The sequence below is a fragment of the Oncorhynchus gorbuscha genome, linkage group LG01 (genome assembly GCF_021184085.1).
Source record: "Oncorhynchus gorbuscha isolate QuinsamMale2020 ecotype Even-year linkage group LG01, OgorEven_v1.0, whole genome shotgun sequence".
Taxonomy (NCBI): domain Eukaryota; kingdom Metazoa; phylum Chordata; class Actinopteri; order Salmoniformes; family Salmonidae; genus Oncorhynchus; species Oncorhynchus gorbuscha.
In genome coordinates, this window is record NC_060173.1 from 1,913,230 (window position 1) to 1,939,771 (window position 26,542).

General features: G+C 44.1%; 2 protein-coding genes across 4 annotated transcripts in view; one reads left to right on the plus strand and one right to left on the minus strand.

Annotated features, from left to right (window-relative positions):
* Positions 1 to 14,433, minus strand: part of ighmbp2 (immunoglobulin mu DNA binding protein 2) — a 28,106-nt gene extending 13,673 nt beyond the window's left edge. Inside the window, exons 1-11 of one of the 2 annotated variants that reach the window (XM_046342888.1) lie at positions 14,242 to 14,431; positions 12,052 to 12,134; positions 8,515 to 8,684; positions 8,114 to 8,309; positions 7,572 to 7,669; positions 7,216 to 7,379; positions 5,257 to 5,457; positions 4,609 to 4,756; positions 4,196 to 4,370; positions 556 to 738; positions 66 to 184 (exon numbers count right to left, since the gene is read on the minus strand). In XM_046342888.1, coding sequence (XP_046198844.1) covers positions 66 to 184; positions 556 to 738; positions 4,196 to 4,370; positions 4,609 to 4,756; positions 5,257 to 5,457; positions 7,216 to 7,379; positions 7,572 to 7,669; positions 8,114 to 8,309; positions 8,515 to 8,684; positions 12,052 to 12,128 — 1,531 coding nt within the window. In that variant the 5' untranslated portion in view covers positions 12,129 to 12,134; positions 14,242 to 14,431. Of the gene's footprint in view, positions 1 to 65; positions 185 to 555; positions 739 to 4,195; positions 4,371 to 4,608; positions 4,757 to 5,256; positions 5,458 to 7,215; positions 7,380 to 7,571; positions 7,670 to 8,113; positions 8,310 to 8,514; positions 8,685 to 12,051; positions 12,135 to 14,241 lie in introns of both variants that reach the window. The other variant, XM_046342899.1, reaches the window with a different exon arrangement.
* Positions 14,434 to 15,093: 660 nt separating this feature from the next.
* On the plus strand, positions 15,094 to 26,489 carry chid1 (chitinase domain containing 1). 2 transcript variants are annotated; one of them, XM_046342922.1, is made up of 13 exons: positions 15,094 to 15,570; positions 16,452 to 16,601; positions 17,191 to 17,323; positions 17,503 to 17,547; positions 18,718 to 18,824; positions 19,390 to 19,451; positions 19,574 to 19,666; positions 21,378 to 21,476; positions 21,625 to 21,774; positions 22,531 to 22,611; positions 24,375 to 24,417; positions 25,925 to 26,033; positions 26,199 to 26,489. In XM_046342922.1, the coding sequence occupies exons 1-12, from the start codon at positions 15,442 to 15,444 to the stop codon at positions 26,021 to 26,023; spliced, it is 1,191 nt and encodes a 396-aa protein (XP_046198878.1). In that variant the 5' UTR covers positions 15,094 to 15,441; the 3' UTR covers positions 26,024 to 26,033; positions 26,199 to 26,489. The 2 variants fall into 2 exon arrangements, with proteins under 2 accessions (XP_046198878.1, XP_046198869.1); XM_046342913.1 differs by having other exon boundaries at positions 25,925 to 26,489.
* Positions 26,490 to 26,542: the final 53 nt, after the last annotated feature.

Sequence of the window (26,542 nt, forward strand, 5' to 3'; positions counted from 1 at the left end):
AAAAACATGATCACAACATAAAAACAACAACCAACAGGAAACAGGATATCATTTAGAAAGCCGACCTTGGTTTCCTTTGGACTGGTCGTCTGTCACCTCCATCTCACTAAGTCCACAGCCTGCTGTGTCTATGAGGAGGAGAGGGGTGCTGGTCTCTTCAACACTGGCTACTCCTGGGAGATCTCTGTTCAGGGGAAAGAGCCATGTTAGAACTGGGTTCCTTACAGGGTTTGGGGTCAATTCCATTTCAATTTAGGAAGTCAAGTGAAAGTCAACTTCATTCCGTCAATCCAGGAATTAACTGAAAGTCTAGAATGAAAGTCCAAATTGGACTTCCAGTTTAATTATTCAAATGGAATTGAACCCTACCCTGATCCTAAACCTTCATTAAAATGTCTACTAATTTGATGTGAGATAAATGGGCTGTGTTTACACAGGCAGCCGAATTCTGATCCTAATTATTGATCTTTTGACCAAATCAGACCAGATGCCAATACAAAAATAACCTGAATTGGGCTGCCGGTGTAAACGTAGCCAAAAGGAGTCCGTTGTTACCTGAGCAGGTGTTTCTCCACTGAGCTGTGTGCGACGAGTTGACCCTGGTACATCTGTTCTGAGGCCCAGGTCATGATGTTACTGTTCATACGGTACTGCACTGTCAGCATCCTGACTACGGAGTCGCCATACTTCAGGATCAACCTCTCCATCAGGCTGACAGACAGGCCTTTAGATGCAGCCCTGGATGAGAAAAAAATTGTATTGATTGAAATCCAAGTATCCATTTTAAATATGGCAAAAAGTAAAAAAGACACAAGCAAGGAATGACACATGGATCTATGGAACTATTTACATGGCAGGTATGACTGGGGACAGTCAGAACCCACTACCATCACCTGTGGAGCCCCCCAAGCAGGGCTTGAGAATAACCCCCCCCCCCCCATCACATTTCCAGAATCGTCCTGAAGTGCAATTTTAACCGTCCCAAACGCGAAGACCAACCGTCCCAAACGCGAAGACCAACCGTCCCAAACGCGAAGACCAACCGTCCCAAACGCAGAGACCAACCGTCCCAAACGCAGAGACCAACCGTCCCAAACGCAGAGACCAACCGTCCCAAACGCAGAGACCAACCGTCCCAAACGCAGAGACCAACCGTCCCAAACGCAGAGACCAACCGTCCCAAACGCAGAGACCAACCGTCCCAAACGCAGAGACCAACCGTCCCAAACGCAGAGACCAACCGTCCCAAACGCAGAGACCAACCGTCCCAAACGCGAAGCCCAACCGTCCCAAACGCAGAGACCACCCGTCCAACACGCGAAGACCAACCGTCCCAAACGCGAAGACCAACCGTCCCAAACGCAGAGACCACCCGTCCCAAACGCAGAGACCACCCGTCCCAAACGCGAAGACCACCCGTCCCAAACGCAAGACCACCCGTCCCAAACGCAGAAGACCACCCGTCCCAAACGCAGAGACCACCCGTCCCAAACGCGAAGACCACCCGTCCCAAAAAGACCACCCGTCCCAAACGAGACCACCCGTCCCAAACGCAAGACCACCCGTCCCAAACGCGAAGACCACCCGTCCCAAACGCGAAGACCACCCGTCCCAAACGCGAAGACCACCCGTCCCAAACGCGAAGACCACCCGTCCCAAACGCGAAGACCACCCGTCCCAAACGCGAAGACCACCCGTCCCAAACGCGAAGACCACCCGTCCCAAACGCAGAGACCAACCGTCCCAAACGCAGAGACCAACCGTCCCAAACGCAGAGACCAACCGTCCCAAACGCAGAGACCAACCGTCCCAAACGCAGAGACCAACCGTCCCAAACGCAGAGACCAACCGTCCCAAACGCAGAGACCAACCGTCCCAAACGCAGAGACCAACCGTCCCAAACGCAGAGACCAACCGTCCCAAACGCAGAGACCATCCCAAATATGTGACCAACCGTCCCAAACGCAGAGACCAACCGTCCCAAACGCAGAGACCAACTTGTTCTATTGTTGAGACCATTCCCAAAGCTAGACCAACCGTCCCAAACGCAAACCAACCGTCCCAGCTACTGACCAACCGTCCCAAACGTTGCTACCATTCCCAAAGCTAGACCAACTTGTTCCATTGTCCCTAACATTCACCAACCGTCCCAAACTGAGACCAACCGTTCCATTGTTGAGACCAACCGTCCCAAACGCTGAGACCAACCGTCCCAAACGCAGAGACCAACCGTCCCAAACGCAGAGACTTAGATTTAATCCCTAATATGTGTACTGCTCAGATAGTTGAGTCAGCTACTGACTTGTTCTATTGTTGCTACATTCACTTAGCTACTGACTTGTTCTATTGTTGCTACGTTCACTTAGCTACTGACGTGTTCTATTGTTGCTACATTCACTTAGCTACTGACTTGTTCTATTGTTGCTACATTCACTTAGCTACTGACGTGTTCTATTGTTGCTACGTTCACAACTTTCCCCAGACCTTTATCGGCATATAGTATAATTACGTAATAACTCAGCTATATACACAGGGTACAAGGTAATAACTTGGCTATATACACAGGGTACCAGTACTGAGTGAATGTGCAGGGGTACGAGGTAATTTACGTAAATATGTACATATTGATAGCGATAAAGTGACTAGGCAACAGGATAAACAGTAACAGCAGCAAATGTGATAATCTAACATATTTGCAAAAAAGGGTCAATGCAGATAGTTAAATAGTTAGTCTGGGTAGCTATTGGTTAACCACTTATCAGTCTTATGGCTTGGGATAGCTATTGGTTAACCACTTATCAGTCTTATGGCTTGGGATAGCTATTGGTTAACCACTTATCAGTCTTATGGCTTGGATGTTTTATGTTTTATGCCATTTTATGAGGCATGTCTTACCTTGTTTCAAAGTAGCCTAGCCAAAATCCTTGTTTCAAAGTAACCTAGCCAAAATCCTGGTTTCAAAGTAGCCTAGCCTATATCCTGGTTTCAAAGTAGCCTAGCCTATATCCTGGTTTCAAAGTAGCCTAGCCTATATCCTGGTTTCAAAGTAACCTAGCCAAAATCCTGGTTTCAAAGTAGCCTAGCCTATATCCTGGTTTCAAAGTAGCCTAGCCTATATCCTGGTTTCAAAGTAGCCTAGCCTATATCCTGGTTTCAAAGTAACCTAGCCAAAATCCTGGTTTCAAAGTAGCCTAGCCTATATCCTGGTTTCAAAGTAACCTAGCCAAAATCCAACCATATAAATGCTGAGGGAATGACTGTATTAACATTTCCTGCGATTAAAAACAGTTTTTCTCTCATGTTCTATTGGTTTACAAATCAAAGTTCTTTCAATATCCAGCAGCCAAAGGCAACCCATGCTAGTTGTTGCATCTTCAGATATTTCCTCTACATTTCTAACAAATGTCATCTCGGTCTCATTAAACTGCTATTTTGTGCGGTACTCTTTGAGAACTGTGTTTTTCCGCAAGTTGCATTTTGGAACATTTGCGCAAAGCATTGTGGGCATTGCTGCGCTTTAATACGAAGCAATAATAGTTTATCAACACTTTAAGCTAAACGTTCTGATCTGTTGCATCATCATTGTTGCTTTAAAAAAAAATGGAGTTGATTGTCCCTGAACCGTCCCAGAGTCTGTTTGGAACCGTCCCAGAGTCTGTTTGGAACCGTCCCAGAGTCTGTTTGGAACCGTCCCAGAGTCTGTTTGGAACCGTCCCAGAGTCTGTTTGGAACCGTCCCAGAGTCTGTTTGGAACCGTCCCAGAGTCTGTTTGGAACCGTCCCAGAGTCTGTTTGGAACCGTCCCAGAGTCTGTTTGGAACCGTCCCAGAGTCTGTTTGGAACCGTCCCAGAGTCTGTTTGGAACCGTCCCAGAGTCTGTTTGGAACCGTCCCAGAGTCTGTTTGGAACTGTCCCAGAGTCTGTTTGGAACCGTCCCAGATATACACTGCTCAAAAAATAACACTTAAACAACACAATGTAACTCCAAGTCATCCCGGATATATTTTTTATCATCCCAGGAACATGAGACACCTTTCATTTTAAGCCCTCAAGGTTCCGTTTTAGGCCCAATCTTATTCCTTATCTACATGCACCCCAATGGTCTCCAAAAAAATCTAAATGTGTCCAATTCCACTGACTATACACAGAGCAGCATATCTTTGTTGGTGGGACCAATAAGAAGAGCTGATATTTACGTGTGAGACTTGATGGTGGGTGGCAGCTGCTTGTAATCTCCAGCCAGAATACACTTCCTGCCTCGGAGCAGCGCGATCCAGCAGGAGCTCTCCAACGCCTGGGCACACTCATCGATCACCACCCAGTCAAAATGGTCTACAGGTAGGTTCTTCAGAGGGCCACCATCATTAGCACCTGGAGACAACACAGACAGGTAATATTAACTGTTCACTAGGACACCATCCAGTCAAAACGGAGACATAGGGGTGTGTTCATTAGGCACCAAAAGGAAGAAAACAGACTGAAATAGGAAGGGGCTACCAGGACTTGTTCAATCAGAAATGCACATTTTCCTTTTATGTTGCAAAACAATTTTGAAACGTTTTATAGTGTGTGCCCTAATGAACAACTGTTGATATCCACCATCACTCACCTGTGTTAGTGGCTAGAACAACATCAGCACGTTTGAGGACCTCAGCAATGGCTGTAGCTTCCCTGGTCCTCAGCTCTTTCCTCAGCTCTCCTACCTCCCTCTTCAGGTGGATCCGATCTCGTTTGTCATTCATCTTCTTCATCCCCATCTTCACCATACATTGAGAAAACACAACAAAATCAAACCTAGAAGTCTTCCAATACATTATGAAAAATACACAGAGAAAATTACCTTATTGTCTAAGTCTAAAAGTCTTTCACAAATTTGAAAAAAAAAAGTGTGTAAAGCTGTCATCGAGGAAAAGGGTGGCTACTTTGAAGAATCTCAAATATTAAGTATATTTTGGTTAACACTTTTTTGGTTACTACATGATTCCATATGTGTTATTTCATAGTTTTGGTCTCTTCACTACTATTCTACAGTGTAGAAAATATTTAAAAATAAAGAAAAACCATTGAATGAGTAGGTGTGTCCAAACTTTTGACTGCTGATGTATTACAGTAACTTCTGATACCAAAATATTAAAAAATATATAATCATCATTTACCTGTCAAATAATTAGAGACCATGCTGGTGAAGCTCTACTGGAAATACATCATACTCACATAAAGATGTGATTATCATTGACGCCACATTAGCAATACTTACAAAAGCTTTGTCGATGTCTTTGCGTATGTCAGCGATGATGTTGGTGTTGTCACTGTGAGCGAGGACGGCGTCTAGCGAGTGTTTCTGAATGGACTCTAGCAGGCGGGCAGGGTGGCCCAGTCTCAGGACCTTAGCTTTGGCCTTAGCCAGGCGCTCAACCAGGTTATCCACGGCCACGTTAGAACCGGCACAGCACAGGACCTACAGGACAAACAGAGAAACAGAGAAAGACATTCAAATAAGATTACTGTAAAATGCTTACTTATACAAGCCCTTAAAATGCAGTTCAAGAAATAGAGTTTAGAAAATATTTAATAAATAAAGTAAAAAAGTAACAACAAAATAACAATAACGAGGCTATATATGTACAGGGGGTGCCGAAATCGAGTCAATGTGCGGGGTTGTGTGACAATTTTTAGGGCCTTCCTCTGACACCGCCTGATAGAGGTCCTGGCAGGAAGCTTGGCCCCAGTGATGTACTGGGCCGTACGCACGACCATCTGTAGCGCCTTACGCTCAGATGCCAAGCAGTTGCCATACCAGGCGGTGATGCAACTGCTCAGGATGCCCTCGATGGTGCTGTAGAACCTTTTGAGGATCTGGGGACCCATGACAAATCGTCTGCTGAGGGGGAAAGGTGTTGCAGTGACCTCTTCATGACTGTCTTGGTGCGTTTGGACCATAATAGTTGGTTTGTGATGTAAACACCAAGGAACTTGAAGCTCTCGACCTGCGTCACTACAGCCCCGTTGATAAGAATGGGGGCGTGATCAGCCCTCCTTCTCCTGTAGTCAAAGATCAGTTCCTTTGTCTTGATCACGTTGAGGGACAGGTGTTAATGATGGTGTTAGAGTCGTGCCTGGCCATGCAATCGTGGGTGAACAGAGAGTACAGGAGGGGACTGGGCACGCACCCCTGAAGGGCCCCTGTGTTGAGGATCGTGCATGCATGTTTCAGTGTTACTTGCTTCGAAGCGAGCATAAAATAGATTTAGCTCGCCTGGCTCGCATCACTGGGCAGCTCGCGTTTGGGTTTCCCTTTGTGGACTTAAAGCCCTGCCACATCTGCCGAGCGTTATTGCCGGTGTAGTTGGATCTTAGTCCTGTATAGACGCTTGGCCTGTTTGATGGTTCGTCTGAGGACGTAGGGGGATTTCTTATAAGCGTCCGGATTAGTGTCCCGCTCTTTGAAAGCGGCAGCTCTACCCTTTAGGTCAGCGTAGATCTTGCCTGTGATCCATGGTTTCTGGTTGGGTTATGTAGCTCAGTTACCAATTAGAGTCAAAATCTGGTGTGACTAACAAAACAATCAAGCCATTATTATGATTACAAAGGATTACCTAAACCATATATATTTAAAGGGATTACCTAAACCTTATATATTTAAAGGGATTACCTAAACCATATATATTTAAAGGTATTACCTAAACCATATATATTTAAAGGTATTACCTAAACCATATATATTTAAAGGTATTACCTAAACCATATATATTTAAAGGTATTACCTAAACCATATATATTTAAAGGTATTACCTAAACCATATATATTTAAAGGTATTACCTAAACCATATATATTTAAAGGTATTACCTAAACCATATATATTTAAAGGTATTACCTAAACCATATATATTTAAAGGTATTACCTAAACCATATATATTTAAAGGGATTACCTAAACCATATATATTTAAAGGGATTACCTAAACCATATATATTTAAAGGGATTACCTAAACCATATATATTTAAAGGTATTACCTAAACCATATATATTTAAAGGTATTACCTAAACCATATATATTTAAAGGTATTACCTAAACCATATATATTTAAAGGATTACCTCAACCATATTTAAAGCCAGATTCTGCAATTTTTTCAATATAACATATTGACTTGTTTGCTATAAGATTGCCAGTAGTTGATAATGGTCTTGATAAGAATGGACCAATGACACTACCTTCTGTCCCCGTTTGACCACTTGTAGGATGATTTCCACCACAGTGGTTGTCTTGCCGGTGCCTGGTGGCCCGTGTATTACAGCTACCTCTCTCTGAGACAGAGCAAACGACACCGCCTGTCTCTGAGACTCATCCAGACCACTGTTCAGGAAAGACAGATCATCTGAACAAAGAAGAGCGATAATTGTCAATCTTATATTTGCATCTGAGAGTTTTATTTTTTTATTGAATATTTTTTCTGATGTCCAAAATCACAAAGGCAAATCATTTTCACATTCTTCTATTTCAGAGAGTATAATTCCAGCTCTGGTGTGATACAGTAAGCTCATAACATATTCCTGAGAGGAAGCCTTACTTGGTTGTGATATCGAGCCAGGTTCTGAATAGCCAAAGAGAACGCTGATCAAATCCGAGGCTGGTCCACTGCTGTACCCATTCAGAGTGTTCAAGGCCCTGCGGACAATGGAATAGGTAAGGATTAGAGTCAGAGTTAGGTTAGTGTTGAGATCAGGGTAACGGTTAAACTCTAGGTAAGGATTAGAGTCAGAGTTAGGTTAGTGTTGAGATCAGGGTAACGGTTAAGCTCTAGGTAAGGATTAGAGTCAGAGTTAGGTTAGTGTTGAGATCAGGGTAACGGTTAAACTCTAGGTAAGGATTAGAGTCAGAGTTAGGTTAGTGTTGAGATCAGGGTAACGGTTAAACTCTAGGTAAGGATTAGAGTCAGAGTTAGGTTAGTGTTGAGATCAGGGTAACGGTTAAACTCTAGGTAAGGATTAGAGTCAGAGTTAGGTTAGTGTTGAGATCAGGGTAACGGTTAAACTCTAGGTAAGGATTAGAGTCAGAGTTAGGTTAGTGTTGAGATCAGGGTAACGGTTAAACTCAGGTTCTCTTACTAACTTTTTCATGCGTTTGTACGTGACATCGTTAGCCAGCTTCATGAGGTTGTACAAGGCGTCTGTGTCCAGGTTGAGTCCGTCCGGCGAGTCCTCACAGGCCACGGTGACAGCTGACTGACTGATGCGTGTCACGACACCAGTACACAGCTGGGAGGACGGCTTACAGCCATCCAGGTCATACAGACCCACTATGTCTCCTGCAACCACAGACAAAAACAATCAGAGAGTTAGTGATTTAGGTCAGTCTATGTAAATAGCCTTTTCATAGACCTGTATGTGCTTTTTGCCAATTCCTATGGCCATATGAGTTGGCCAGACACCAAATACATGGAACCAGGCTACTACTGTGTGTAAAGTCTTACATACAGACAGACCATAAGCTATGCTATTCAGCGTTCTTACCAGGTCCAAAGTTGTTGCTAGGCAGCACAGAGACGCCCATGTGTTTTCTGGGTTCCAGAAGGAGGAGTGATCGTCCATAAAGGCCAGTTGACTGGCTTCCTATCTGCAGCTTCAGGAGACAAACGCCTTTACTCTGGAGATCTTTCAGAGAGACATTCTCCTGCCATAGCCTGCAGGTACACAACAAGAGGAAACATTCAGAACACTGTCCTCAATGAGGCAATTCATTTAGCAACCAACACAATGCATTCTGAACAAAACATCTTTACAAACAACAGAAAGGAAACATGGTTAGTTTTGCATGGTTCCGTTGGATGGGGTCTTCAATAGAAAACGACACTGGTTATGGAAGGGGCCAGGGGCCACATTCTGGCTCCCGGGGGGCCCACATTCTGGCTCCCGGGGGGCCCACATTCTGGCTCCCGGGGGGCCCACATTCTGGCTCCTGGGGGCCATATGTATGACGCAAAACTGATGTTGAGTTAACACTGAGACACTTGTATTGTACACTTGTCGGTGTCTGACGTAAATCCTTCAAGTCTGACTACAAGGCCCAAACCCCCATCATTCGCATGTTGAAGAGACAGAGATATAGGGGTCGTAACCTGGATGGCTGTAAATAGGACAAATTAGCTAGCATGTGCAAGCTAGCTAGCTAAATTGCCATACATGTTTAATGCTTTTCAACCTGTCGCCAAATTAATGTAATTGGTTCAGAGTTTGTTTTGATAATTTAACCTGCGTGTCGTGATCGCATTTAGTGTGGGGGACAAAATACATTTATTATGACCGGCGCATGCGCAGCCGGTTTGGGTTCCGCGTAATCCGGACACTTATAAGAAATCCCACTATGCCCTCCGAAGAACCATCAAACAGGCAAAGCATCAATACAGAACTAAGACTGAATCCTACTACACCGGCTCTAACGCTCGTCAGATGTGGCAGGGCCTCTCGAGGCAAGCAACACAGAAGCATGCATGAGAGCACCAGCTGTTCCGGATGAGTGTGTGATCATGCTCTCCATAGCCGATGCGAACAAGACCTTTAAACAGGGCAACATTCACAAGGCCGCAGGGCCAGACGGATTTCCAAGATGTGTGCTTCAAGCATGCACAGACCAACCGGCATGTGTCTTCACTGACATTTTCAATCTGTCCCGAACCGAGTCTATAATACCAACATGTTTCAAGTAGACCACCATAGTGCCGAAGAACACAAAGGTAACCTGCTTAAATAACTACCAACCTGTAGCACTCACGTTTGTAGTCATAAAGTGGCTTGAAAGGCTGGTCATGGCTCACACCATTATCCCAGAAACCCTAGACCCACTCCAAATTGCATACCGCCCCCCAAAAAATCCATGGATAATGCAATCGTCATTGCACTCCACCCTGCCCTTTCCCACCTGCACAAAAGGAACACCGACGTGAGAATGCTATTCATTGACCAGTTCAGAGTTCAACACCACAGTGCCCTCTAAGCTAATCAATAAGCTAAGGACCCTGGGACTAAACACCTGCCATGCTGATCCTCAACACCGGGGCCCCTCAGGGGTGCGTGCTTAATCCCCTACTGTACTCCCTGTTCACCCACGACTGCGTGGCCGCGCAGGACTCCAACACCATCATTAAATTTGCTGACGACACAACAGTGGTTGGCCTGATCACCGACAACAATGAGACAGCCTATAGGGAGGAGGTCAGAGACTTGGTAGTGTGGTGCCAAGACAACAACCTCTCCCTCAACGTGATCAAGACAAAGGAGATGATCATGGACTACAGGAAAAGGAGGGCTGATCACACCCCAATGCTCATCAACGGGTCTGTAGTGGAACAGGTTGAGAGCTTCAAGTTCCTTGATGTCCACATCACCAACGAACTGTCAAAACACACCAAGACAGTTGTGAAGAGGGCACGACATTGCCTATAGACTGAAAAGATTTGTCATGGTTCCTCATATCCTCAAAAAGTTCTACATCTGCACCATCGAGAGCATCCTGAATGGTTTCATCACCGCCTGGTATGGCAACTGCTCGGCTTCCGCCTGCAAGGAACTACAGAGGGTAGTGGGTACGGTCCAGTACCAGAGAGCGGACCAAAAGGCTTCTTAACAGCTTCTATCCCCAAGCTATAACACTTCTGAACAGCTTACCAAATGGCTACCTGGACTATTTGCATTGCCCCCCCCCCCACACACTTTTACACTGCTGCTACTCTCTGTTTATTATCTATGCAGTCACTTCACCTCTACCTACATATTACCTCGACTAACTGGTGCCCCTGCACACTGACTCTGTACCCCCTGTATATAGTCTCCACATTGACTCTGTACCGGTACCCCCTGTATATAGCCTCCACATTGACTCTGTACCGTAATACCCTGTATATAGCCTCCACACTGTCTCTGTACCGTAACACCCTATATATAGCCTCCACATTGACTCTGTACCGGTACCCCCTGTATATAGTCTCCACATTGACTCTGTACCGGTACCCCCTGTATATAGTCTCCACATTGACTCTGTACCGGTACCCCCTGTATATAGCCTCCACATTGACTCTGTACCGGTACCCCCTGTATATAGTCTCCACATTGACTTTGTACCGGTACCCCCTGTATATAGTCTCCACATTGACTCTGTACCGTAACCCCCTGTATATAGCCTCCACATTGACTCTGTACCGGTACCCCCTGTATATAGTCTCCACATTGACTCTGTACCGGTACCCCCTGTATATAGCCTCCACATTGACTCTGTACCGGTACCCCCTGTATATAGCCTCCACATTGACTCTGTACTGGTACCCCTGTATATAGCCTCCACATTGACTCTGTACCAGTACCCCCTGTATATAGCCTCCACATTGACTCTGTACCGTAATACCCTGTATATAGCCTCCACATTGACTCTGTACCGTAATACCCTGTATATAGCCTCCACACTGTCTCTGTACCGTAACACCCTGTATATAGCCTCCACATTGACTCTGTACCGGTACCCCCTGTATATAGCCTCCACATTGACTCTGTACCAGTACCCCCTGTATATAGCCTCCACATTGACTCTGTACCAGTACCCCCTGTATATAGCCTCCACATTGACTCTGTACCGTAACACCCTGTATATAGCCTCCACATTATGACTCTGTACCGTAATACCCTGTATATAGCCTCCACATTGACTCTGTACCGTAATACCCTGTATATAGCCTCCACATTATGACTCTGTACCGTAATACCCTGTATATAGCCTCCACATTGACTCTGTACCGTAATACCCTGTATATAGCCTCCACATTGACTCTGTAACGTAATACCCTGTATATAGCCTCCACATTGACTCTGTACCGTAATACCCTGTATATAGCCTTGTTACTGCTCTTTAATTATGTTATTTTTCCTTCATTTTTATTAATTTATCGTTTATTTAGTAAATACTTAACACTTCTTTTTTCTTAACTGCATTGTTGGTTAAGGGCTTGTCAGTCAGCATTTGACAAACACGATATGATTCTAATATAAGATTTAAATACATACTTTGTCTCCTCGATCTCTGCTTCTCTCTCCTCCTGAAGGAGCTCTAGGGTCTTGGACACAAAGCATTCCACCTCCATTTCTCACTGAAATGACACAAACATAATGAACAGTTGAAGTAAAAAAAAGGGCTTTATAAATACATTTGATAGACTGATCCTACTGAGGAACACGATGAATGGTCGCTCCTGTCAAACTGTAATGGGTAGGTAGCTCACACTTACATTTAGATTTGAAGCTCGGGGATTTGAAGTTGTCATGCATTAGGGCGGCAGCGTAGCCTAGTGGTTAGAGCGTTGTTCTAGTAACCGAAAGGTTGCAAGTTCAAATCCCCGAGCTGACAAGGTACAAATCTGTCGTTCTGCCCCTGAACAGGCAGTTAACCCACTGTTCCAAGGCCGTCATTGAAAATAAGAATTTGTTCTTAACTGACTTGCCTAGTAAAATAAAGGTTAAATTAAATTAAAAATTAGAAGCAGAAGGTTGCAAATAAAACAAGCCATGCAATGAATGAACAGCTTGATTTACAACATTAAAACCCATTCAGTCGGTCTACAACAGGCTCTCAAGAGTGCTGGATAGACATCACTGTAACATCCTCACACAGTATGAGCTCCTGAGTTGGGAAATCTTGTATCCCCCAATTCCATTCAGCCACAAGAGCATTAATGAGGTCGAGCACTGATGTTGGGCAATTAGGCCTGGCTCGCACTCTGCATTCCAATTCATACCAAAGATGTTCGTTTGGGTTGAGGTCAGGGCTCTGTGCAAGCCAGTCAAGTTCTTCCACACCGATCTCGACAAACTATTTCTCCATGGGCCTTGCTTTGTGCACGGGGGCATTGTCATGCTTTAACATGAAAGGGCCTTCCTCAAACTGTTGCCACAAAGCTGGAAGCACAGAATTGTCTAGAATGTCACTGTATACTGTAGCGTTAAGATTTCCCGTCACTGGAACTAAGGGGCCTAGCACAAACCCCCCCAAAACAGCCACAGACCATTATAACTCCACCAAACTTTACAGTCGGCACTATGCATTGGGACAGGTTGCGTTCTCCTGACATCCGCCCAACCCAGATTCTTCCATCAGACTGCCAGATAGTGAAGCGTGATTCATCACTCCAGAGAACGTGTTTCCACTGATCCAGAGTCCAATGGCGGTGAGCTTTACACCACTCCAGCCGATGCTTGGCGCATGGTGATCTTAGGCTTGTGTGCGGCTGCTCAGCCATGGAAACCCATTTCATGAAGCTCCAGACAAACAGTTATTGTGCTTAAGTTTCTTCCAGAGGCAGTTTGGAACTCGGTAGTGAGTGTTATAACCAAGGACAGAAAAGTTGTACGTGCTTCAAAACTCTGTTTTGTGTGGCCTACCATTTCATGGCTGAGCCGTTGTTGCTCCTAGATGTTTCCACTTCACAACAACACTTACAGTTGACCGGGGCAGCTCTAGCAGGTCAGACATTTGTTGAACTGACTTGTTGACAAGCTGGCATCCTATGACTATGCCACGTTGAAAGTCACTGAGCTCTTCAGTAAGACCATTCTTCTGCGAATGTTTGTCTATGGAGATTGCATGGCTGTGTTCTCTACTTTATACACCTGTCAGCAACGGGTGTGGCTGAAATAGCCGAATCCACCAATTTGAACGGGTGTCCACATACTTTTGTATATACAGTGCACCAACTACAATACCTTCACAAACAAAACATTAAAGACACGGCTAAAGGACGATCGGACTTGTGCACATAATTACTAGCTGTGTATTGCCGCTTTTCATGTAGCTTGTGAGGTGTTATAAACACTTTTTGGTTGATTTATTGTACTATGTTTTATTGTTTGTTGTGCTATTTCTCTGTCTGCATGTTACTTGTCCTATGTTGTTCTGGGTGCTCTCTCACGGTCTGTCTGCACTGCTATTGGAATTGTTTTTAATAACCTGCCCAGGGACTGAAAATTAACTGGCTCTTTTACTGAAATGCTGATTATTTTTTACAGGGACAGATGCCCGTTAAAAGAGCCAGCTAACTAGCTAGCCTACCATAGATATATAGCTGCTACTGTCATTTCATTTAAGACAATAACACAAGGAACGGCAGATTAACAGTGTCAACTACAATTCCCAACTGCTTATTAACTATCCGTTCTACAACGAAAGCAAACTAGTGTAGGTAAAACCATTTAAAAAACTACCTGCTTGTTGAATCAGTTCGAGTTGAGCAAATTCATTATTTTTCCTCTTCGGTGGATTAATGCGTCATTTCTTTGCAAACACCTCTCAGGTATATCGCCACCTGCTGAGCTGGAGCGTTTCTGAATTCATTTGACAGTTTATTTCATTTGCTACCAACAAAAAAAGAGATTATTCTCTGTTCTTCGATTTTTTTTCCCGTGTAAATGTTGTGTGCTCTAATATGTGCTTATTTCATTGTGCGACTTCCATGAGCAAAAGTTCGAAATACAAAACTCTTATTTTGTAAACTAGAATTGGAGGACCAGGAAGTGTCTCTTCTTCTTCTTTTTCTGCCAGTTTGCTGTCAAACAGCTCGTACACACCATAGAGAAGGATAGAGAAAGCATTCCTATATAGTTCCCATTATGTCGTCTGCAGACAGGCAGCGCAATAAAGAACAATAGTAATGGCGCTAACTCTGCCATGGTTCATTGGACAAAGTCTACGGGAAAATTAATGTAGTTTTTGTAGTTTTTTGGGAGATAAATGCCAAAAATAAGGTCTTTGGTAAACACAGGCTGAGGAGATCTTATACATTTTGGTCTAACATCTTCATTAGCTAACGTCACTGTTTGTGAATATTGAAGCATTTATGTAATTAAAAAACAAACATCTTGATTGGCTTATTCTTCCTGATGACCCTGTTGGACATGACTCCAACAGGGTCACCAGGAGGGTTCAGCCAATAGCGTTGAAAGTCTCACCCAGTTGACCACATTAAAATGGTGGAAGCCCCTTAATGTCGCTGCCCAAACTAATACATGTTAACATGGCCTTTTGGCTACTAGAGGCCTCTATCATTCTCTATGGTATACACAGACACAAGGACCTGCAACTTCATGAGTAGGGTTGAGTGAGATTACTAGTATATTCGTGATTTCTCACGGGTTATAATTCATATCAAAACGTCGAATTGGCTGTGCATCATTGGGTGTTCAGCTGACTTGACAACATTAACACCGTAACTCTAGCCAGGCAGGGTGCTTCTTACCGGAACTCGCAAATGCTTCCGACACAGTTTCCTGTATCACACTTGCTAGAACTTGTAATTATCTGAGTGGGTAGCTAGAAAAAAAAATTCAGTTCGTGTTGATGCAGCCAACTGCAGTAGCAGCAATTGGTCCCATTCCTGTCTATGTGTAGCTTGACTCAGAGGAGAGATGAGAGTAGAAGCGACGTTAATCATTGTGCTACACACCATACTGTCTACCCTGTTGGTCAGCTATGTTAGTGCTACGCTGTCCAGGACTGATGCCAAGAAGAAGGACTCCAAAACACAGGAGCCCGAGGTGAGGAAGAGGAGGATAGTGGTGATTTTATGATGAGGACGAGTGGTGGCATCAGTATTGTGCATCCTGGAACCAGTGTATGTAACGGGCTCAATGAGCTATGCCTATGGACACTGAAGTTAAGTGTCCTCGCTTGGGCTCAGCCCATGTATTCTCCCTGTACCCAGTTCTGATTTCAGTAAATTACCAGTATTGTAGAATGGACATAGACCACAATGAAGTCATTATATATATTGTCAGTGTTTATTTAGTTCGTCTCATCCCAGTACCCACAGATGCTGTATCTTCCTCACAGCTCCACAAGTCTGGCAACAAGAGGTGGGGTCACCAGGAGGGTTCAGCCAATAACATTGGAAGTCCCACCCAGTTGACCACAACCAGGGTTGGGGTCAATTGTAATTGAAGGCAGACAATTCAGGAAGTGATTTGAAGTTAAAATCCAAGAAACTGAACATCTTTAGAAATAAATGTACTGTTTTTTTTCCAGGTTATTGAGAAAATCATTGAAAATAGATGCCCTTTTTTCCAGGTTATTGAGAAAATCATTGAAAATAGATGCCCTTTTTTCCAGGTTATTGAGAAAATCATTGAAAAAAAATGCCCGTTTTTCCAGGTTATTGAAAAAATAATTGAAAATAGATGCCTTTTTTTCCAGGTTATTTAGAAAATCATTGAAAATATATGCCCTTTTTTCAGGTTATTGTGGAAATCACTGAAAATAGATGCCCATTTTTCAATGATTGAGTTGGAATTTCAGTTTACTTCCTGAATTGACAGCCTTCAAATTCAAATGGACCTCAACTTTGGAGACTACAGTTTGTCTGGTTTTACAACTACACCTGCAAATAGTTGTTTCTTGTGTTGGTTTATTATTATATCAGACGTCCCAGGCAGAGCGGTCGGTGCTGGAGCGAGGTCTGGTTGTTACTGACCCTCAGTGGAAGGACATCGTAAAGGAGGAGAGGAGATACTGCCAACAGGCTGCGACTCAACACACGTTCCAAGGGCCCGTACTGGGGTATATAACTCCTGTAAGTGCAGTGCTTGATTTGGGATGGAGCTCAACCGGAGCTGAGTTCCTGCACATCTTATAAAAATGATTATCTTATAAGTATTGCAGAGTTCCTGCACCTAAATATAAACAGTACCGGCACCTATTTCAGTCTAAGTCAGGCGCTGTGTAAGTCTCTAAAAGCAGGTTGGTGTGTTGGTTTAGAGTCTGGTTAAAGCAGACTGAATGCTGCAGTCACCTTTTGAACAACAGTGTCACATGGTCCTTTACAGAAATGTTGCCCATCGTCTGCCTGCAGGTTAGCCTGGAATCCAGAACCGGATTCACTAATATTCCACTCCTTGTACTCCATGTTTAGCATGGTAAGGAGTGGCATGATAACTCAATACAGACTGGTACCCAGGCTACCTGCAGGTACCCACGTGTTTATCTGGGTGATTCTGATCACCCTTCTATTACTATTTAATGTCTGTGTATTTAATAGTGTCACTATCTTCTTACTACTGTTGTGTACGAGCTATATCTCATCAACAGGCTCCTTGAATACATTTTGAATCAATTCTTCATGTAACCTCTCACTTCCTTCTGCTTTATTTCCCACCCTCCAGTGGAACTCTCATGGTTACGATGTTACCAAGGTGTTCGGTTCCAAGCTGACCTCCGTGTCTCCAGTGTGGCTTCAGCTGAGACGGAGAGGACCTGAGAGCTTTCATATCACTGGTCTACACGATCATGACCCAGGTAATCTGTCATAGACTAACCAGATTAAAGCCAGACAAAGTTGTGATGTTGTCAGACAAAGTTGTGATGCCTAAGAAATGTGTACTAAGGACTTGTCAGAGTTGTGATAGACATGTGTACTAAGGGAGTATATGGCAAATATAGAAAGTTGTCTTTCAAAGACTCTCCTTCTTTTCTAGGTTGGGTAAAAGCTGTGCGGAAGGCAAACAAACAAATCAAAATACGTAAGTCTGTTAAACTCAGCTTCCATTTAAATAAGAAGTATACTTCCAGATGACCTCACTATGGTATTGATCAGTCACATTCAGTTCCAATGATCTCACTCTCTCCTCCTGATCACTCTCTCCTCCTGGTCACTCTCTCCTCCTGATCACTCTCTCCTCCTGGTCACTCTCTCCTCCTGGTCACTCTCTGCTCCTGGTCACTCTCTCCTCCTGGTCAAACTCTCCTCCTGGTCAAACTCTCCTCCTGGTCACTCTCTCCTCCTGGTCACTCTCTCCTCCTGGTCACTCTCTCCCCCTGGTCACTCTCTCCCCCTGATCACTCTCTCCTCCTGGTCACTCTCTCCTCCTGGTCACTCTCTCCTCCTGGTCACACTCTCCTCCTGATCACTCTCTCCTCCTGATCAAACTCTCCTCCTGGTCACTCTCTCCTCCTGGTCACTCTCTCCTCCTGGTCACTCTCTCCTCCTGGTCACTCTCTCCTCCTGGTCACTCTCTCCTCCTGGTCACTCTCTCCTCCTGATCACTCTCTCCTCCTGGTCACTCTCTCCTCCTGATCAAACTCTCCTCCTGGTCACTCTCTCCTCCTGGTCAATCTCTCCTCCTGGTCACTCTCTCCTCCTGGTCACTCTCTCCTCCTGATCAAACTCTCCTCCTGATCAAACTCTCCTCCTGGTCATTCTCTCCTCCTGGTCATTCTCTCCTCCTGGTCACTCTCTCCTCCTGATCACTCTCTCCTCCTGATCACTCTCTCCTCCTGGTCAAACTCTCCTCCTGATCAATCTCCTCCTGGTCAAACTCTCCTCCTGGTCAAACTCTCCTCCTGGTCAAACTCTCCTCCTGGTCAAACTCTCCTCCTGGTCAAACTCTCCTCCTGGTCACTCTCTCCTCCTGGTCAAACTCTCCTCCTGATCAAACTCTCCTGGTCTCTTGTCCTAAAAAGGGTCCCTGTGTTTGGTAATCATGTGACATGCCTGAATTTTTCATCAAACTGCCCCGTTTAGTTTTTCTATCAGATGTTCCAGCACCATCCTCAGACAAATGCTTTCATTTTTTTTGTGTAATTCTTATTTCTGGATTAAAGGCTTAAAATACAGGATAGAATCTTTCTCTGTCACATGATAACCAAACACAGGGCCTTCGTCATCTGATGCTTCTCTTCTTTTCGCTCAGTTCCTCGTCTGTTATTTGACGCCTGGTCGTACCAGGACTATATGAGTGTTCTGGGCAGTGAGGATGAGATCGAGGAGCTGGGGACTGAGATGGTGGACGTAGCTAAGGTAAGGAGGAGCATTTATGCTTTATTCAGATATTAGAAACAGCTAGGAGGGAGACAAAATGGGAAAGGATGAGATGGGGCTCAAACCCTGGTCTCTGGGGTACTAGACCATGGGGCCTGCATATAAGGAGTTAAATTCACAATATAATACTAATGCATTATAGTACCTTTATATCACATATCAGTTGGCAAGTGAGACTGAAAACAGTTTATCAACTGCCCAAAAAAGTTGAATGTGTTGTGTGTTTTTTAACGGTAAATATTCTCATATAGTAGTATACCCCAAAGTGAATGTTTGTTGCAGATGTTGACTTCCACTGTTTATATCATAGGAGTGTATACTGAATGACTAACACGGGACTGGACGACTAACACGGGACTGGACGACTAACACGGGACTGGACGACTAACACGGGACTGGACGACTAACACGGGACTGGACGACTAACACGGGACTGGACGACTAACACGGGACTGGACGACTAACACGGGACTGGACGACTAACACGGGACTGGACGACTAACGTGTCAAATGTAAATGCCTAATTGTGTTCTGCCTTGTGCAGACAGAAGGCTTTGATGGCTATACGCTGGAGCTGTGGAGTCAGCTGGGAGGGAACAAGAGAGTGTGAGTAACACAGCACTACATGACACCGTGACCTGTCGTATCCATGGTAATGACCCCTCTGAAGAGTATAAAATCAACTTTTACAACCTTGGTTTGTATTGACTGTAAACACTTCCATCCAGGGAGCTGGTCCACATGATTACACACATCTGTGAGGCTCTTAAGGAGAAGAAGCTGGACTGTGTACTGGTAATTCCGCCAGCCGTCACACCAAGGTAGGCGATACACACGTCATAAAAATATCACAACATGATTGATTATTTTATCAGATCATTAAAACACAAAAGCCTGTCTGAATTTGAGAACATTTTAGAGACCAGGGCTGTGTAATTTGAATCCAATTTTCTTCAATTCTACAGATGTCTCTACGGCACAGAGAGAAAATGTTGCATATTTAAAGCACATTTCCTGCTTTTCTGTCTTGACTAAAGCTGTGTTATTTTGCTCAAACATAATACAATCAATACTGTTACATTCATTGTTTTAGTCATTTTCAATTCTTCTTGAATGTCTAGCTTTTATTTGGGTAATTGTTAGTACTCAAAGATTAGATTATATTTAAAATAAAATCTCTAGGTAAAAAGGAGAGTAGTTGTGGATGAAGTCGATGAGAAATCACTCTGTTGCAGCAGGGAGACAACCTCCAGTATGGGAACATAGACAACGGTAGAACTAGAGGAGGACTTGAAAACCACTACCAGGAACCACTGTTCTGTCAACAATGTCACTAAATCCTGTAGGAACTCTAAACAACGCCTAGTGACCCTGGCTATTGGCACCATATAGACAATATCAGCTGCTCTAGAATCACACCAGTATCACACCAGTAAGAGGGTTGTAGGAAGACATCTGTTGCTCTAGAATCACCCCAGTGAGAGAGGCTTGTAGGAAGACAACAGCTGCTCTAGAATCACACCAGTGAGAGAGGCTTGTAGGAAGACAACAGCTGCTCTAGAATCACCCCAGTGAGAGAGGCTTATAGGAAGACAACAGCTGCTCTAGAATCACACCAGTGAGAGAGGCTTGTAAAGACAACAGCTGCTCTAGAATCACACCAGTGAGAGAGGCTTGTAGGAAGACATCTGCTCTAGAATCACACCAGTAAGAGAGGCTTATAGGAAGACAACAGCTGCTCTAGAATCACACCAGTGAGAGAGGCTTGTAAAGACAACAGCTGCTCTAGAATCACACCAGTGAGAGAGGCTTGTAGGAAGACAACAGCTGCTCTAGAATCACACCAGTGAGAGAGGCTTGTAAAGACAACAGCTGCTCTAGAATCACACCAGTGAGAGAGGCTTGTAGGAAGACAACAGCTGCTCTAGAATCACACAGGGTCACAGATCATTAACAGTGTCTTTGAATCATCAAACTTTAACCATAACATTCAATACTGCCAGACATTTGATAGGGGCAGTTTAACAGGTCCTCAACAGGTGTGAGTTTTAATTTCTTACATTCCCCATGATCTTTTCTACCTTATCTGCTTTTAGTACTTTTTAATTTACACTGAAAGTGTTTTTCTATCCTGAAAATACACTACACTGTTTTAACTTAGGCATCCTGTAAATACACTACACTGTTTTAACTTAGGCATCCTGTAAATACACTACACTGTTTTAACTTAGGCATCCTGTAAATACACTACACTGTTTTAACTTAGGCATCCTGTAAATACACTACACTGTTTTAACTTAGGCATCCTGTAAATACACTACACTGTTTTAACTTAGGCATCCTGTAAATACACTACACTGTTTTAACTTAGGCATCCTGTAAATACACTACACTGTTTTAACTTAGGCATCCTGTAAAAAATACTAAGGCTGCCCGCTCAAGGATTTCAATCGCAGAAAAATCCCTGCAATACAATTACTACCATGTTTGATCCTGAGAGAGAGAGGAGTTGAATCTTTCTGTTGTGATCAGTTCAGGCCAGCCGGGGATGTTTGGGAGGGAGCAGTTTGAGCAGTTAGCTCCTGTAGTGGACGGATTCAGTCTAATGACCTACGACTTCTCCTCTGGACGGTAAGATTCCTTCTCACTGAAACAATCATATCCTTTATAAAAAAATATATATTGGTAAAATGACCATCACTGAACATTTTGACTGATGTTATAGGCAACGCCCATGTTCTTAGTATATCAATAAATCAGGTTCTCTCTTCCCTCCTAGACCGGGCCCCAGCTCCCCCCTACCCTGGCTGAGAGAATGTGTTCTAGAGTTGTCCCCCAACAACCAATGGAGACACAAGATACTGCTGGGACTCAACCTATATGGACTGGACTTCTCCACCTACGGAGCTGAACCACTGCTGGGGGGCAGGTAGGATACTCCTAATAATACTCTATACAGGAAGCGGCGCAGGTCCTAATCCAGGCACTTGTCATCTCCCGTCTGGATTACTGCAACTCGCTGTTGGCTGGGCTCCCTGCCTGTGCCATTAAACCCCTTCAACTCATCCAGAACGCCGCAGCCCGTCTGGTGTTCAACCTTCCCAAGTTCTCTCACGTCACCCCGCTCCTCCGTTCTCTCCACTGGCTTCCAGTTGAAGCTCGCATCCGCTACAAGACCATGGTGCTTGCCTACGGAGCTGTGAGGGGAACGGCACCTCAGTACCTCCAGGCTCTGATCAGGCCCTACACCCAAACAAGGGCACTGCGTTCATCCACCTCTGGCCTGCTCGCATCCCTACCACTGAGGAAGTACAGCTCCCGCTCAGCCCAGTCAAAACTGTTCGCTGCTCTGGCCCCCCAATGGTGGAACAAACTCCCTCACGACGCCAGGACAGCGGAGTCAATCACCACCTTCCGGAGACACCTGAAACCCCACCTCTTTAAGGAATACCTAGGATAGGATAAGTAATCCCTCTCACCCCCCCCCTTTAAGATTTAGATGCACTATTGTAAAGTGACTGTTCCACTGGATGTCATAAGGTGAATGCACCAATTTGTAAGTCGCTCTGGATAAGAGCGTCTGCTAAATGACTTAAATGTAAATGTACTAGTAGTAATCTATACAGAAGATTCTGTCACTTCCAGTCCCCCTTCAACCCTCTCTTTGTCTTTGTTTCCTGTAAAGGTTCATAGAGCTGTTGAAGGAGCTGAAGCCTAGACTACTATGGGATGAACAGGCTGAGGAACACTACTTCAGCTACAAGAGGTACAGTCTCCTAGATTATGGTATTAGAGGGACAGTCCTAGATTATGGTATTAGAGGGACAGTCCTAGATTATGGTATTAGAGGGACAGTCTACCAGATTATGGTATTAGAGGGACAGTCTACCAGATTATGGTATTAGAGGGACAGTCTACCAGATTATGGTATTAGAGGGACAGTCTACCAGATTATGGTATTAGAGGGACAGTCTACCAGATTATGGTATTAGAGGGACAGTCTACCAGATTATGGTATTAGAGGGACAGTTAGTCTCCTAGATTATGGTATTAGAGGGACAGTCTACCAGATTATGGTATTAGAGGGACAGTTAGTCTACCAGAGTATGGTATTAGAGGGACAGTCCTAGATTATGGTATTAGAGGGACAGTCTCCTAGATTATGGTATTAGAGGGACAGTCTCCTAGATTATGGTATTAGAGGGACAGTCTACCAGATTATGGTAATACAGAGACAGTTAGTCTACCAGAGTATGGTATTAGAGGGACAGTCTACCAGATTATGGTAATAGAGAGACAGTTAGTCTACCAGAGTATGGTATTAGAGGGACAGTCTACCAGATTATGGTAATAGAGGGACAGTTAGTCTACCAGAGTATGGTATTAGAGGGACAGTCCTAGATTATGGTATTAGAGGGACAGTTAGTCTCCTAGATTATGGTATTAGAGGGACAGTTAGTCTACCAGAGTATGGTATTAGAGGGACAGTTAGTCTCCTAGATTATGGTATTAGAGGGACAGTCTACCAGATTATGGTATTAGAGGGACAGTCCTAGATTATGGTTAGAGGGACAGTTAGTCTACCAGATTATGGTATTAGAGGGACAGTCCTAGATTATGGTATTAGAGGGACAGTCCTAGATTATGGTATTAGAGGGACAGTTAGTCTACCAGAGTATGGTATTAGAGGGACAGTTAGTCTACCAGATTATGGTATTAGAGGGACAGTTAGTCTACCAGAGTATGGTATTAGAGGGACAGTCGTAGATTATGGTATTAGAGGGACAGTCTACCAGATTATGGTATTAGAAGGACAGATAGTCTACCAGATTATGGTATTAGAGGGACAGATAGTCTACCAGATTATGGTATTAGAGGGACAGTTAGTCTACCAGATTATGGTATTAGAGGGACAGTTAGTCTACCAGATTATGGTATTAGAGGGACAGTTAGTCTACCAGATTATGGTATTAGAGGGACAGTTAGTCTACCAGATTATGGTATTAGAGGGACAGTTAGTCTACCAGATTATGGTATTAGAGGGACAGTATCCTAGATTATGGTATTAGAGGGACAGTCTCCTAGATTATGGTATTAGAGGGACAGTCTACCAGATTATGGTATTAGAGGGACAGTCCTAGATTATGGTATTAGAGGGACAGTTAGTCTACCAGATTATGGTATTAGAGGGACAGTCCTAGATTATGGTATTAGAGGGACAGTTAGTCTACCAGATTATGGTATTAAAGGGACAGTCCTAGATTATGGTATTAGAGGGACAGTCCTAGATTATGGTATTAGAGGGACAGTCCTAGATTATGGTATTAGAGGGACAGTTAGTCTACCAGATTATGGTATTCTTTAACTTCATATTTGGTCAATTAAAAGATCATTTCTAGATTATGTGAAATGTAGTTTCCATTCAGCACTCCTTTATTTACTGTTTTTGTGAAGAGATGGATCTCGTCTGACATCTTGCCAGTATCATCACACCACAATAACTCACTTGATTTGTGTTCCACATTCTAGGAGCAATGGAGTCAAGCATGTGGTCTATTACCCAACTCTGAAGGTACGACCTTTTGATGTACAGAATACATCAGACACCTTCACTTTTTGTTACATTTACAACCTTCTCCTAAAATGGATTTCCCCTCAATCTACACACACTACCCCATAATGACAAATAAAAAACAGGTTTTTAATAATAATAATAATAATAATAATAATATATGCCATTTAGCAGACGCTTTTATCCAAAGGTCAGTCACAAATAAAAACAGGTTTTTACATAAGTATTCAGACCCTTTACTCAGTACTTGCACACCTGTATTTGGGGAGTTTCTCCCATTCTTCTCTGCAGATCCTCTCAAGCTCTGTCAGGTGGGGAGCGTCACTGCACAGCTATTTTCAGGTCTCTCCAGAGATGTTCGATTGGGTTCAAGTCTGGGCTCTGGCTGGGCAACTCAAGGACATTGAGACTTGTCCCGAAGCCACTTCGGCATTGTCTTGGCTGTGTGCTTAGGGTCATTGTCCTGTTGGAAGGTGAACCTTCGCCCCAGTCTGAGGTCCTGAGAGCTCTGGAGCAGGTTTTCATCAAGGATCTCTGTACGTCAAGCCTGACTAGTCTCCCAGTCCCTGCTGCTGAAAAACATGTTGCCACCGCCATGCTTCACCGTAGGGATGATATTGGCCAGGTGATGAGCGGTGCCTGGTTTCTTCCAGACGTGACACTTGGCATTCAGGCCAAAGAGTTCAATCTTGGTTTCTTCAGAACAGAGAATCTTGTTTCTCATGGTCTGAGAGTCCTTTGTTGCCTGGACACTACCGTAAAGGCGTGATTGGTGGAGTGCTGCAGAGATGGGAGAACCTTCCAGAAGGACAATCATCTCCACAGAGGAACTCTGGAGCTCTGTCAGAGTGGCCATCGGGTTCTTGGTCACCTCCCTGACCAAGGCCCTTCCCCCCCAGATTGCTCAGTTTGGCCGGGCGTCCAGCTCTAGGAAAAGTCTTGGTGGTTCCAAACTTCTTCCATTTAAGAATGATGGAGGCCACTGTGTTCTTGGGGACCTTCAATGCTGCAGAATGATGGAGGCCACTGTGTTCTTGGGGACCTTCAATGCTCCACAGATAATTCCTTTGACCTCATGGCTTGGTTTTATAGACTGGTGTTTGCCTTTCCAAATCATGTCCAATCAATTGAATTTACCACAGGTGGACTCCAATCAAGTTGAAATGTCTCAAGGATGATCAATGGAAACAGGATGCACCTGAGCTCAATTTCAGGTCTCATAGCAAAGGGTCTGAATACTTATGTAAATAAGGTATTTCTGTTTTATGTTTTTAATAAATTTGCTTAATTTTAGATGTAACAAACTGTGGATAAAGTCCAGGGGTCTGGATGCTGTTCAAATGCACTGCAGATGATTCTCAAAACAGCCAGATAAATACACAAAGAGTATCACCAGAGTTACGTTGATTTGATTCATGATCAAACAACATTTTCCAGAAACACAGATCCTTATAAATGTATTGCCCTCTCTCTCTCTCTCCCTTTCTTTCTCTCTCTCTCCCTCTAGTCTCTCCATCAGCGTATCTCTTTAGCCACTGAGTTAGGTACAGGAATCTCCATGTGGGAACTGGGCCAAGGGCTGGACTATTTCTATGACCTGTTATGAGCCAATCAGAGTAAGAGACTTCGAGGTCCTTTCTTTGTTAGCGCATCGATAAACCAGTACCACATGTGCAAATGGTATATAGTTCATGGTAATATTTGCTGAGCCACTGAGCACCAACCAAACATGAGGATTCTACTACTTTTAAAAAATGAATGAGTGACGTGTCTTATCTCAGGAAGATCATTGGAGACGGAGGCCAAGTTGTATGTGGAGTGACACTCAAACTGAACTAAGGAACATGATGCTGCCAACGTGGCAGGAGCAGAGTAAAACCATCCACCAGAGCAGTTCTTCAGCTGGGGGTTGGTGACAGGGTTATTATGGGATATGTCACACACACACACAAGGTGTTCATGTTTTTAAAATGGAAATATCCAGATGAAAAACGGTAAGATAGGAAGTATTCTTCTGTTTAAGAACTGCAGGAATGTTACTTTGACATGAAATAAAAAAGGTACGTTGTTCAGTGTTGTTTTTAATATACAAATGTAAATCGACAATAGAAATGTACATACATAC

Excerpts from the sequence above, each read along its gene's own strand:
- chid1 (XM_046342913.1), top strand. The coding sequence starts at position 15,442 with ATGAGAGTAGAAGCGACGTTAATCATTGTGCTACACACCATACTGTCT. Across the intron at positions 17,324-17,502 it reads TCTACACGATCATGACCCAG|GTTGGGTAAAAGCTGTGCGG; the intron begins GTAATCTGTCAT and ends CTTCTTTTCTAG. Across the intron at positions 21,477-21,624 it reads TACGACTTCTCCTCTGGACG|ACCGGGCCCCAGCTCCCCCC; the intron begins GTAAGATTCCTT and ends CTTCCCTCCTAG.